The sequence below is a fragment of the Equus przewalskii genome, chromosome 1 (genome assembly GCF_037783145.1).
Source record: "Equus przewalskii isolate Varuska chromosome 1, EquPr2, whole genome shotgun sequence".
In the NCBI taxonomy this organism is placed as follows: Eukaryota; Metazoa; Chordata; class Mammalia; order Perissodactyla; family Equidae; genus Equus; species Equus przewalskii.
Window position 1 is genome coordinate 155,791,112 of NC_091831.1, and position 14,655 is coordinate 155,805,766.

The 14,655-nt window shown below is 34.7% G+C and overlaps 2 protein-coding genes across 2 annotated transcripts; both read left to right on the top strand.

The window, feature by feature from the left end:
- The first annotated feature begins 59 nt into the window (after positions 1–59).
- Positions 60–986, top strand: LOC103559884 (olfactory receptor 4N5). Its single transcript, XM_008533696.1, has one exon. It carries the CDS (start codon positions 60–62, stop codon positions 984–986), a length of 927 nt encoding a protein of 308 aa, XP_008531918.1.
- An 11,402-nt stretch (positions 987–12,388) lies between these two features.
- On the top strand, positions 12,389–13,330 carry LOC103559899 (olfactory receptor 4K13-like). Its single transcript, XM_008533711.2, has one exon. The coding sequence runs from the start codon at positions 12,389–12,391 to the stop codon at positions 13,328–13,330; it is 942 nt and encodes a 313-aa protein (XP_008531933.2).
- The last annotated feature ends 1,325 nt before the right edge of the window (positions 13,331–14,655 follow it).

Genomic DNA, 14,655 nt, shown 5'->3' on the forward strand with positions numbered 1-14,655 from the left:
GAAAAGGTGGTTATAACAGATAATATTTTGTCCTTTGTTATTCTGCAGACTGAGAGGTGATGGAGAGGGAGAACAGCACAGTGGTGACAGAATTCATCCTCCTTGGTCTCACCCAGTCTCAAGACGCTCAACTCCTGGTCTTTGTGTTAGTCTTAATTTTCTACCTCATCATCCTCCCTGGAAATTTTTTCATCATCCTCACCATCAGATTAGACCCTGGCCTCACAGCCCCCCTCTACTTCTTTCTGGGAAACCTGGCCTTCCTGGATGCATCCTACTCCTTCATTGTGGCTCCCAGGATGCTGGTGGACTTCCTCTCTGAGAAGAAGGTAATCTCCTATGGAGGTTGCATCACTCAGCTGTTTTTCTTGCATTTCCTAGGAGCAGGAGAGATGTTTCTTCTTGTTGTGATGGCCTTTGATCGCTACATGGCCATATGTCGCCCTTTACACTATTCAAATCTCATGAACCCTAGAGTCTGCTATGCCTTGCTGTTGGCTCTGTGGCTTGGTGGCTTTGCCCATTCCATTGTACAAGTAGCCCTTATTCTCCACTTGCCCTTCTGTGGCCCAAACCAGCTAGATAACTTCTTCTGTGATGTGCCACAGGTCATTAAGCTGGCCTGTACAGATACCTTTATGGTGGAGCTCCTGATGGTCTCCAACAGTGGCCTGCTCACCCTCCTATGCTTCCTGGGACTTTTGTCCTCCTATGTGGTCATCCTCTATCGTGTAAAGGGGCATTCCTCTGAACGGAAGAACAAGGCTATCTCCACATGCACCACACACATTATCATTGTGTTTCTCATGTTTGGACCTGCCATCTTCATCTATACACGCCCCTTCAGAGCCTTCCCAGCTGACAAAGTGGTTTCTCTCTTTCACACAGTGATCTTTCCTTTGATGAACCCTGTAATCTATACCCTTCGCAACCAGGAAGTGAAAGCTTCCATGAGGAGGTTATTGAGTCGGCACATGGTTTGCTGAATGGAATAGCAAGAAAAAGAAAAGCCTAATTGGAATCAATTATATCACTTATTCCTGAATGCACTGAATCAGTCAGTCATTCAGCAAATACTGTATTTATTAATCACTTCCAATTTTTAGGCACTATTCTAGTTGTATGAATGAGACAGGTAAGATTTCACATCTCCTGGGGTTACATTCAATTGGATAAAGACAGGTTAAACTATAAAATTGAAAAAACCCAATAAAATCTGAAAGATATAGTACTTTGAAGCAAATAAAACAGAATACTGTGATAGAGTTCGACTGAGAGATGGTAGTTACTTTACTTTTGGTTATTAAGCAAGTTCTTGTTGAGTAGTATTTAGCTAATATCTAGATATTTAGCTAATATCTAGATGACTTGAAAAAACCAACCATTCAATTACCTGGGGACAGAAAATTCTAAGCGGATATGATGACCTGTTCAAGGACATAAAGATGTTATGAGCTTGGTACATTTGTGAACCAGAAACAGGAATAGAGTAGCTGTAGCATAGTTAATGAGTGTGAAAATGGCAGGAATTGAAGTTGGAGAGGTTAGTAAGGGCAAAGTGTTGTATTCTAGGTGAAGGTAAGTTCAATTTATTCAAATTTCAAAGAAAGGCCTTTATGAGGCATTAGGCAAGAGAGTAACTATCTGATGTTTCCTATTGACTTAAGGCAAGATGCTCAAGATTCTGAAGAAAGGGCTTTGTGTGGTAAAATATCACTAAGTAGAAAGTATCATGCTGTTAAGTGTTTTTTATAGACCCTTAAAAACCTAGTTATTTTTTTCTACATTGATGGAGGGAGGAAAGGAAGCTGTTATACTCCATGAGAAACTGTGATGAAACTACTTAACTTTATATTTTAAAGTTTTGGGGAGTTTTGTGGTTATGCCTAATGGTTATTTTTTAAATTTTAGAGAGAAATTTGAGTTTACTGAAAAATCTTTTCACTCTGAATGCAATGACAAGCATTTGGTGTGTCAGTCATTATTTGGGTACAGAGAAATAAACCATTTTGTTTTTTTTTCTTTTTCTCATTTATTGATTTAGATTTCTTTGAGGGGTAGTACATGGCATTAGGTGCTTACAAAATCATGGAAAAGCCTCTAGGAGTACCTTTTGAGGTGACATCTAGTAATCAATCCTAAAACATAACCAATAAATTGGTATATCAAAGGAGTTACTGTCTTCATAGCAATCATAGAACTAGGAAATACAGAAGTCATTTTTTGACTGCTGGCTCTAGGATCACAACACTTGGCACATGGCCTATGATCAGGAAAATACTCTAGAGTTGCTCTAGTACTACTAAATATCCCCACACAAAATGGAAACCTTACATTCTGTTGTCTCTATGCTCACTTCCATCATTTCTAAATTTAAATCTTACATAAGTGAATCAGAAGTCCTGAGGGTTCAGTTTTAATCCTGGAAGTCTATGGATGAACCAGAGATGGACTGAGTCTATGAAGGCTGCAAATCAGTTTAAACTCAACAAAATCTCTGATTGGATTAAGGCAGGGTTTCTCATCCTTGGCATTATTGACATTTGGAACCATTCACTTATTTTATTGTGGGGTATTGTCTTGTGCATTACAGATTATTTAGCAGAGTTCCTGACCTCTACTTACTAGGGACGATTAGCATCTCATTAGTTGTAACAAATGCAAATATCTCTATGCTTTTTCCAATGTCCTCTAGAGGGCAAATTTGCCCTCAGTTGAGACACATTGGATTAAGAGAATTAACATCCGCTATATGGATACTACTAATGAGATGGATGAATCTTACTTTTGGGAAAGTAACATGATATAATTTTTAATTTTAAAAATCCATAATTTATTATAAAATCAATGTAAACACCAAAAGATAGAAATACATTATAAAAATATGAGAAAAAGATAAATGGTTAAAATATAAGCAGAAATCATCCAGAGTATGAAAGCAAATAAAACTAACAGCCTAATTACAATGATAAGTATGATTAAGACAATAGAAGGAAAAGTGTAGCAAATAGGTAAGAAAAAGAAAACTAGAGAATTTCAACAGAGAATAGAATTTACAAAAATAATGAAATAAAAATTCCAGAATTGGAAAAGTTCTGAAATGAAAACTTCATTAGATGAGCTTAAAATCAGATTAAGTACAGATGACTAAAAAGTGAGCTGAAAGTTAAGTCAATAGAAAATAATACAATTGAAATGCAAATAGGAAAAAGAATAGAAAATATAGAAAAGAACATAGGGTACGTGGGATACAATGAAAACGTCTTACACACATGTAATTGCAGTCAAAGTAGGATAGGGAAAAGGGAGAATGGGAGAGATGCAATATTTGAAGAGATAATCACCAAGAACATTTACAAACTGATAAAAGACATCAATCCACATATACAAAAACTCTGTGAACCACAACAGAATAAAGACTAATAAAAGACTCAAACACATCAATGTAAGATAGATGAAAATATAAAATAAAGAGAAAATTTTAGAGGCATCTTGGGTGAGTAATGCATTAGATTTGAAAGAAACAAAGTGGGACTTACAGCTTTCTCCATAACAGAAACATGGGAGCCAGAGGACAATGAAGTGACATCTTTAATGTGCTGAAAGAAAATAATACAAACCAAATTGTCTATATGAGATCAAAGCATAGTGTTTAAATGAAAGTGAAATAAAGACATTTTCAGAAAAATAAAACTGAGTGAATTTGCGGTCTAAGAAGTTGCAGTAAATAAATATTAACAGCCTTTCCTCAGGTAAGAGAAAACAATCTCGGGGGGAAACACTAATTTGAAGGAAAGAATAAAGAACAAGTAGATTGTCAAATACGTTGGTCTATGTAAATAAGTATATAGTGCTCATTGAGTATAGAAAAAATATGATGTCTTGTGAGGTTTGTCATACATTTATATATATGTTCTTTTGTCATATAAATATAAATGCAGGACAATAGTTGTGAAAAAAGTAACAACTTGCATTTAATAGGAGTGTTATTGATATGGTTGGATTAAAATTTGCTTTCTTGCCAGATGTTTCATATTTATTTACATCTTTTCCAATTTTTCTGCTTTCTTTTGGTTTAATTGGAAAAAGCAAAGAAATGGATTCTCTCCCAGAGCTTCCAGAAAGGAGCGCAACTCTGCCAACACTGTGAGTTTATCCCAGTGAGACTTGCATCAGACTCCTGACATAAAGACAATAAGTTTTCTTCTATTTTAAGTCACTAAATTTGTGCTAATTGTTTACTGCAGCAAAAGTAAATTGCTATACCACAGTCTGGTTAAATAATAAAAACCTAGTTTTTCTTTTTCTATCCTTTTACTTTTAGTCTATATGGGTCTTTATTTATTTATTTTTTTAAGATTTTATTTTTTCCTTTTTCTCCCCAAAGCCCCCCGGTACATAGCTGTGTATTCTTTGTTGTGGGTTCTTCTAGTTGTGGCATGTGGGATGCTGCCTCAGCGTGGTCTGATGAGCAGTGCCATGTCCGCGCCCAGGATTCGAACTAATGAAACACTGGGCCTCCTGCAGCGGAGCGTGCGAACTTAACCACTCGGCCACGGGGCCAGCCCCTATGGGTCTTTATTTTTAATGGTAGTTTCTTGTGTGTAACATATATCTTATCCCATACTACAGTCTCTGAATTTAATTGGATTATTAGGCCATTTACCTTTATCATGATTATGCATATTGTTTGGTGAAAATTGATAATCTTTCTATTTTATATTTATTTCATCTGTTCTTTTTTCTTTTTTTGAATACTTGAGTGTTCTTTTATATTATTATTCCTTAGTGTTTATTATTTCTTTAAACATTCATATTGATAATATTGTCTTCTTAGCTATTTCTTTTTCTTGTGATTTTTAGTGGTTGTTTCACGGTTATAAATACATACTACACATTTTAACTTATCACAGTCTAACTTCAATATTACATCTTTACAGGTATCATATTAGAAACTTACAAGAGTATACTTCTATTAACCTCCTTTTAGCCCTTGTGTTTGTATTGTTTTATATTTAACATCTAATATTCTACTGAGATAATTCATTCAATGATATAATGTTATTAGTTTTGCTTTGTGTGGCCATTTACCTTTTAAAGAGATTTATATAATAAAAATTGTCTTTTATTCTCTTCATCTTTCATTTTGTATAGTTCTATTTCTGTCTTTAAGTTGACTAACTTTTCTTCTGCATCATTTCTGTCATTAGTACCATCCAATGAATTTTTTACCTCTAAAACAGAATAGTTCAATTCCATGTGTCAATTTGAATTTTTTTTTTAATATCTTCCATGACTCCACCTGACCATTGTATAGTAGCATTACTACGCCTTCTCCTGATGATCAAGGTAAATTACCCTTTACAAGATGATGGCATCTTTCCTTTTCTTTAAGTCTCTTGGAAAGAAAAACATAAAGTGATTAAGTGGTGGCGATAGCTTGAAGTTAATAGAAATCTTCCTACATCTCCAGGTGAAAGCATGTCCCCAAATTTCTAGAGTTAGAGCATGAAGTTGTGGGAAAAGAAAGCACAAATTCTATAAGTGGGTTATAAGAATCAAAGATACATGATGAATATTCTTGTTCCAAAGCGTATAAATTCTTCCTATTGGGGACAAAACTACAGATAATAGTCATTGATTAAGAATGTAGGAGGTCAGTCTTGTGGCTGAGTTGTTAAAGTTCCACACATTCCACTTTGGCAGCCCAAGTTCACCGATTTTGATCCCAGGTGCAGACCTACTCCACTCATCAACCATGCTGTGGAAGCATCCCACATACAAAATAGTGAAAGATTGGCACAGATGTTAGCTCAGGGCTAATCTTCCTCAAGCAGAAAGAAAAGAGGAAGATTGCCAATGGATATTAGTTCACTGTGAATCTTCCTCACCAAAAACAAAACAAGTCAGTCCCCCCAAAAAGGGGCCAGCCCATTGGCATAGTAGTTAAGTTTGCACACTCCACTTCAGCAGCCTGGGGTTTGCAGGTTTGGCAAGACCTAGCACCGCTCATCAAGCCACACCATGGTGGCATCCCACATAAAAGAGATAGAGATTGACACAGATGTTAGCTCAATGGCAATCTTCCTCAAGCAAAAAGAGGAAGATTGGCAACAGATGTTAGCTCAGGGCCAATCTTCCTCAAAAAAAAAAAGAAAGAAAGAAACAGATTGTATACTTCATCCTAGAGAATGCCATCTCAAGATAGCTGGTCACAATCTAAAAATTGACGCTTCAACTGTGATATCAAATGATTGCTCCAATGCTCTATCAACCAGCACAGTAGCTTCACTGTTATGCAGTAAATGATAAGGCCAGTAGGTCTTTGATAATTGGTCAACTCTTGAATCTCTTTTGCTGAAAAGTAAGTTTAATTAACTGAGTTATATTATAAGAAAACTCTTCGTAGATTAAACATTTTCTATATCCTCAGAGAGTGATGATGGTCAAAAGCCTGTGGACAGGGAAAGGGAACTTGAACCTAGTACATATGTTGATTCCTGTGAAGACAAATCATTGTCCCATCTATAATGGAATGGGTCAATGTATTCAACTTGTCCCAAGTGGCTAATTAGTCTCCTCAAGGGATAGGATAAGAATAGGGGCTCAGGTTGTCCTTTATTGGTGACAGATTGGACATTTATTGTACCACAGCAACATCAGTCTTGGTGAGTAGGAGGGCTTGCGTAGTCTTCCTTTCTGACACTATGGATACTTCAATGATAGGGGGTAGCTTATGTCAACCATCCCAGCCATTCTTTCTCCTTGGTTGTTTAGTGCCTCTTTTCTGATGTTCTCTAGTCAATATTAATATCAAATAGTGCAGCTCATCATGGACATCTCTGTTCCTATAGTCAGCTAAAGTTCTGCAATCAGACAGTCCATTCCTACTCAGGCGTAGCAGAATGCCACGAGCTGATTTCCAACTCAGGATTAGGTCTCTGCTGCATATGGCATGGTCATACTACATGATCTTACAGAACAGCATTATGATTCTTGTATTAGGATTTGCCCAAACTTATAAGTGGTGTATTTCCTAGCTTGGATAACTTGAGTATTGACAATTTACCTGGGCATATGGCCCTAGTGGTAAGGCTACTTTTACTTTATACCAGATCTTCTAAGATGACTTTCCTGAACTAAGTCACACTAAAAACTGGAAAACTCCATGTCAATATAAGTAATATTCACAAATTGGAGTATTTTGCCTCTAGAACTTGAAGAGGACCATGAGACACTACACTTTATTCTTTGTGGTGTAGTGATTTAGGTACAAGATGCAATATTTTAACTTTGAAGCTGATGTCCCAGCATACTTTCCATGAATAGACTCTGAAAGACTTCACTAATTTGGCAGGACCCTGCCTTCTTAAGTAAATGAGGCTTTCATCCTCACACTTGGCCCTTCGGAGTAACCAAATCTGAGAAGAGAAAATGTTTTCTTATGTTTTATTTTAGGCATATTGAAAATTTCTCTTAACTACCCTCTAAATAACTGTACCACACATGTCCTTAACTAGAATTGTCTTTGTACTTGTTGGTGTGCTAGTCATAAACTTTGATAGCAGTGTTATCAATAAATTATATAGAGATTTATTTTCTCGTGTAAAACAAATCCATATAATCTTAGTCCAGTGTTGGTATAGCAGTGGCACAAAATCACCATGGACTTCAAAACCTCCTCTCTGTGCACTCCTATTTTCTTAGAATTTGTCCCAAAATATCTGTAGGAATTCCACACATCACATTTGTATTCCAGATGGAATAACTAATAAAAGGATGTATACCGTTATGGGTCCATTTTCCTTCGAATCCATTCTTATCATTTCTCCAAATTTACTCTGTGTTGTAGGAAGCCCTTAGCCATTGAGATTGCATTTTCCGGTACCTACATCATCTGGCATCCAGATGGCGACTAACAGTATTCATTTAAATACTGTAATACTGTATTTTTATTTCTGTAACTATTTACAGTATTTAACGTCAGTAAAAAAACTGATATTTTTTCAGATTAGACCTAAAGAAACATGGGGTTGGGGAGAAGCAAAGAGTATAGCTCTCCAGTGAGTCAGCCCCTAAAGAGAATTTTCAGAATGTAGTTACCTGATGATACTGTTTTCTTTCATGTTATTTGCCACTTCTAATTGCAAGAGAAGCTGTAAAGTGTCTCTAAATAGATTCAGGTGTCTGTTACTAATGAAGACTGGGAGAAGGCTACTTGACAGACACTAGCAGTCTCAGCTACATGGTCTGTGCTCATTGGGAAACTAGTGACTGGTGAGGAAAATGGAGGAGCTGTGATTTACCTAGGCTGGTGAGATGCAGCTTTTTAAAACAAGGTTTGAAACTCCATGGAGGCACAAAGGAAACTGATCCCAAAGAAAATAAGCTTTCATTATCAAGAAAGAGTGAAGAGTCGTGGTTGGGAAACTAACAAATTCTGCCAGAGCCAGCTATCATCACTGTTATTCTTTATTGCTCGAAAATTATAGTTAATGGAATACAGCACAAAACAAGTATTAAAAACATTATTAATGTTTTCAGATCATTTTATCAGTAACTAAATAAAGAAGAAAACCAAGAAGGAAAAAAAATTAAAATGGCATTTCAGCAATGATATTATTTATCACTTAAATATGTGAAAAATGAAAGTGATAGCAATAAGATTAGTAATAGCAGTAAGATTCCTTTGCTAAGGAAGAAGACATGTTAAGGATAGCATCAAAAAAGGGAATATGAAAAATTATATTTAACAAAATATTTGTTACCCAAAAATGCATTGATATAATGAAGATGGCAAAATTTGGTTCTGTCATAAAATTGGACCAATACTTAAAGAAACATAAAATCCTCCTAGATGAAAAGACTCAATTTTATAACTCTGTTCATTTTTTCCACATTTCTTACATTTTGATAACAAAATGCCAGTGAAGTTTGTTTTATCTTTAGAAAGTAAATCCATTTAATTCAGAATAAAAAGATACGAAAATTGCCAAGAAAATATTGAATAAGTAAAGCAATGAGAAGTGACTTGTCCTTCCGCACATTCACAGATACTGTAAGACATATTGAACAAAAGTAAAATGTGCAGTGCCTCCTCAAATATTAGCTGGCTAAACAAGGAGGAAACTAAACCTGAAAGAGAGCCTACTGGATCTGAAAATGTAATGTTATAAAGAAAGCACAACAAATTCTTAGTGGGATGAATTGTTATTTAATTGCAACGATGAACTATTACCTCACATCATTTATCAATAAGTGTCAGACATACTAGAATTTAAATGTGAAAGTTTCAACCTTAATACAATTTAGAAATAAAATAATCTAGAATATATTTTTGCTAAATATAACAATTATCAATACTTATTGTAGAAAATAAACTATAATAAAAACTACAACTAGTTCAAAAAATAATTCACCTCTAGTAAAATTTACCATAATGCACTATTTTTCCACATCCTCTTGATTCTTGATTGCTGCCTTTAAACTATTGGCATTTTGGTAGGTGAAAAACAGTGTCTCACTTGCTGTAATGTCAAAAGTCTATTTTAACAACCCCAATTACTTTTTCACTGCCAGTCTCTGAGGAATCTAGAACAATCAAATGATTTTTTTTCTTCGTGCCTCCTATCAAGGGATACATTTATATACTGTTGTCTTCTGAAATTCAGAGGAGAAGATAAAATCACTTGGTGATGAAGATTAAGCATCTAGGATTTCCTGTTGATATTAGTTCCGAAGTCCAAGTGCAAGCTGGTAGGTTACATAATTCTGACGTTACTCTGCCTGTATACCACGCCTATCATAATATTTCCATTTACAATATTAAGTATGTCCATAAGTTATAAAAGACAAATACCAAAATAATAACTGAGAGGAGGGCTGGAAATGGAAAAATTAAGCTGGATCAAATTTGATTTTATTATAACTGGAAAATAAATGCAAAAGTCACCATACTGATGTGAATTGGGAAGTAAGATAATAATCCTGTAATCTAGGCCAAATAAACTATTCTTAGAGAAAAGGAATCTAAGTATATTTAAATTTTTTGTCTATATTGATCCGATTAAATAATTTTATTCTTTGAATTATTGCGTAATACGGAGAACGTTGTGTAGTTGCTTTCAGGGATGCAAGATAAATAAAAGAACTTCAAGGATGAAATGCCTTATCCATCACTTAGAAAATCATAAAATTATTCCACACAAAATATTGATGCTATCATTACACTTCTTAAAAGTTGTTGGAGGAACATATGAATAAATTTTATTTTCCTATGACAAAAATCAGAAAATAACCAAATATTCGAACACATATTCAGCTGGAAAGATCTTGAGAGAAATTGCCTTGTTTAGGACACTCTCTTTGTCAAGTTCATATGCTCCTGAAAAACCTGCTTATTTGTATATCTTATTGAAAAGTAGATGATCCAGAGGTCATAGCTGAACATGATGATCTTACTGTAAGAATACAAACAAGATGAACAAATAAATATTTACAATTTTATTTTTAGTTGAGATAGAGTTAACACATAATATTGTGTAAGTTTAGGTGTACACATGTTGATTTGATACATTTATATATTGCAATATGATGACCACAAGAGTATTAGTTAACATCTCTATCATGTCACATAATTATCATTTCATTCAGATCTAGTCTTTTTAGCAACTTTGAAGTTTATAATACAGTATTGTTGACTTGCATAATCACTAGGCTATGCATTAGATCTCCAGAACTTACTTATGGTTGTAAGTTTGTACCCTTAAACAAGGAATCCACAAAAGATTTACAATTGTGAATGAGAATTGTGAAATATTCCTTTCAAATTCTTTTAACTTCTGAAAGAAATTAGTTTTAAAGTCAATCTGAATGATGGAGTCCAACATAATGACTAGCATATGGGTCACTTATGATAAGATGCTTGCCTTAGTGGCAGTATCCATGCAGAAAAGTGCATATAATTAAATATTCATTGAAATCTGGTAGAAATACTGCATTTAAAAAAATAAACTCTGATTAAAAAGTTAAAATGCACAAAGAAAAATCACATAGGTATGTAAGTAAATATATCTTATATATATATGATTTTATTCCTTGATAATCTGCATTTGTTCTGAGTCTAAGACTCTGATAAATACAAGAAAAAGACTAGAGATGAGCAACAGGCCTGGAATAATAATTGGAAAATAGATCTACATCCAGTCAAGCGGGAAGGTCTGAATGAAGTGGATTTATGGATTTTGGATTATCTGATTCCACCTCAGTCAGTGACACAATATTTATGTTTTATATGCATCCTGGAAAAAAATTAAGAGTAACGGAACTTGAGAGAAAATCATTGTGAGAAAACAGAGCTGGAAAGAGGGAAAGTTGCTTTCTCAAAGATTCTATTCAAGCAATACATCCTCGTTTTGTTTACTTTAGGTAAACATGTTAACGAGTCACGTCCTCTTTTACACCTCTTTGAAGGAGAAGAGTTGAACAAGACTAAAGTGGTTATCCTCATTAGTTCCCAGGCTTAAAGACAGTGATCCAGTTATTTCTGTCACCCATTATATGCGAAAACACATGCATAGCTGTAAAACCCTGTTCAAAATGTTCTTTTGATCTAATTTTCCACAATTGCACAAGAATGTATGCATAGAATACACTTATTTAGTCTGCTCACATAAAGTGAAGAGTTAGGCCTGATGTGAGATGGGCATTTATAGTTTGGAGAGTCAATATGTGTCATTCATGTCTGAAAACTTATCTTCAGTAATTGTTTGATCTCTACTAACTACACAACGGTCTCAACATTCAACTTTATCACCAAAATGGTCCTAATCTCTAATAGGTTTAGGTTGTTCCCTTGAGGGAAGCATAATATACATTGTGTGATTTCAGCAATATGTTTTTTTAATATGGCAAAATATTCGGAGTTTTCATGCATACTTAGCATGAGACAAAAATGTGTCAGTAAGTGTACTTCCTGAGACCTGCAAAAGATAAAATATTCACCACTGATGCTTTTCAAAGCTCTTCTCTATCATTCTAATGAATTAACTGTTCAGGCAGAGTCTGATCTGGAGCTAAACTTGAAAGGAGACCAAACTGACTCAAATGTTTACTGGACCTTGCTTCACATTAACAAAGAGGAAAAAAATTGATTAAATTAGCTCTCTACGAAACACACTTTCTATTGGACAGTGGTCATGTGAAATATGTCCAACTACAAAATACAAAGGAATATCTACAAAGAAGTTGTATTGCCAAAATGATTGGTTACTGAATAAGAAATAAGATGCTTAAGTAAAGATTGAGCTCACTTTCTTATTAGTCTCTGTTATTTCCTGCGTTTTTTCCCTTGTTAGACAAAATTTGATATACCTGTGTGAAAGTATGAATGGATCTCCTGAGTAACAGATCAACTGTTTCTGAATTCATCTTGTTGGGACTTTCCAGTTCTCAAGCAATTCAGTTATTCCTTTTCACTGTCTTCTTTATTGTCTATGTAGCCATTGTGTTAGGAAACCTCATCATTGTGATTTCTGTGATATTTGATAACCATCTTCACTCGCCCATGTATTTTTTTCTGGCAAATTTATCATTTTTTGACTTATGTCTTTCCTCTGTGGCAACTCCCAAAATGATTGCAGACTTCCTTAGAAAACACAAGACCATCTCCCTGTGGGGCTGCATGGCCCAGATGTTTTTTACACATTTCTTTGGGGGTGGAGAGATGTCTCTTCTGATAGCTATGGCCATCGACAGGTATGTTGCCATATGCAAACCCTTACACTACAAGACCATCATGAGTCGCAGGGTGCTCATCTTGTTTCTACTGCTCTCCTGGACAATTGGGTTCATACATACCATGAGTCAGATGGTTTTCACAGTGGGTTTACCTTTTTGTGGTCCCAATATTGTGGACAGCATTTTCTGTGACCTTCCCTTGGTCATCAGGCTTGCCTGCACTGAGACCTATATCCTAGAGCTCTTGGTGATTGCAAACAGTGGACTCTTGTCCCTGATCTGCTTTATCGTCTTGCTCATATCCTACGTTGTCATGCTGCTCACCATCTGGCAGCGCTCCTCCAGTGCATCCTCCAAGGCTGTGTCCACACTCTCTGCTCACATCACTGTGGTCACTCTTTTCTTTGGTCCCACTATCTTCAACTATGCTTTCCCATTCAATAGTTATTCTGTAGATAAGTTTCTCTCTGTGTTTTACTCTATAATCACCCCCTTCCTTAATCCAATTATTTATACACTGAGGAATCAGGAGATGAAGGCAGCCATTAAGAGACTGAGCAGCCAGCATGTTGGTTCCTGGCTCATCCACTAAATATTGTCTGTGACAACTGGTTACTTTGTGTGCTCTGCTATTTTTTGGGTTTTGAGTCTTAAATATTTATTCAAATGATTGAAATGAAAATGTTAACTATTATCAATTTTCTTCTCCTCAATTTTGTAAAATTAGTAAGAAATTTTTTATTTAAAATTGTAATGGAAGATGTCCATAACATAGACATAATACATAAAAATGTATGCATTCATTATGCATTTCTTTGTTTTAGAATTCAGGGAAACAGCCCTGATGAATGTTTAAAATATGTAAGCATAATGCAACTTTACAAAAATTTTACGAGTTTCAGTAAATCACATTGTAAAAATAAAAAACGTTAGTAAAATATCACAATACATGGTATTTAGTATAACTATTAAAACTGACGTTATTTGTATAACTTAGCAGGTGTTAAAATGTCTGTAACTATATGTCAACCACACAGAGGCTTTAAAGAGGAAGTTTTATTTGAGTGCGGATATGAAGAATATTTTTCCCTGGCTGGCCTCAATAGGCTAATCATCCTTAATAGAATGTTAAAATATGCCTAGAATTGAACATTCACACATCTCTGTGAGTACCCATTAGTTTTCTAAGAATCAATATTAACTAAAACATTAAAGATTAAAACCATGAACTGATTATTGTATCTTGCTATACCAGACAACATCAATACTTCATGTTGTTTTAACTTAATTCAGTCATTCATGAACGCTTTTTAATAAAAGAAAATGAATAGAAAGGCACATAAAATCTTTCTTGATGACAACCCAATTTTGCAAAATTGTTCATTTCACCTATGTTTACTGTAAGTTTACTGCTACAATAATCAAAACCCCAATGGAATTTGCTTTAATTTCAGAAAATAATTACATTTCATTGAAAAATATAAAGATATCTTAGAAATTTTTAAATGATCTAAACAAACAGAGGGGACTTGCCTTTCCTAATATTGAAATGTACTGTATAATACAATGAGTAAAAATAAAATATATGGTACCTTGTCGAAAATTAACAGACAATAAAAGGGAGACTAGACCAATAGATCAGTAGAAAAGAATAGACGTGCATAAGTACAGTCAACTGATATTTTACAAAGGAGCAATGGCAATACAATGTAGAAAACATGATCTTTTCAACAAATAGTGTTGGGACAATAGGACATTCAATGGAAAACCAATGAATCTAGACATAAATCTTACACTCTTCACAAAAATTAACTCAAAATGGATCACAGAACTAAATGTCAAATGCAAAATTGTAAGATATGCGGGCAATAATATTGGGCAAAATCTAGATGATCTTGGGTTTGGCAATGACTTTTC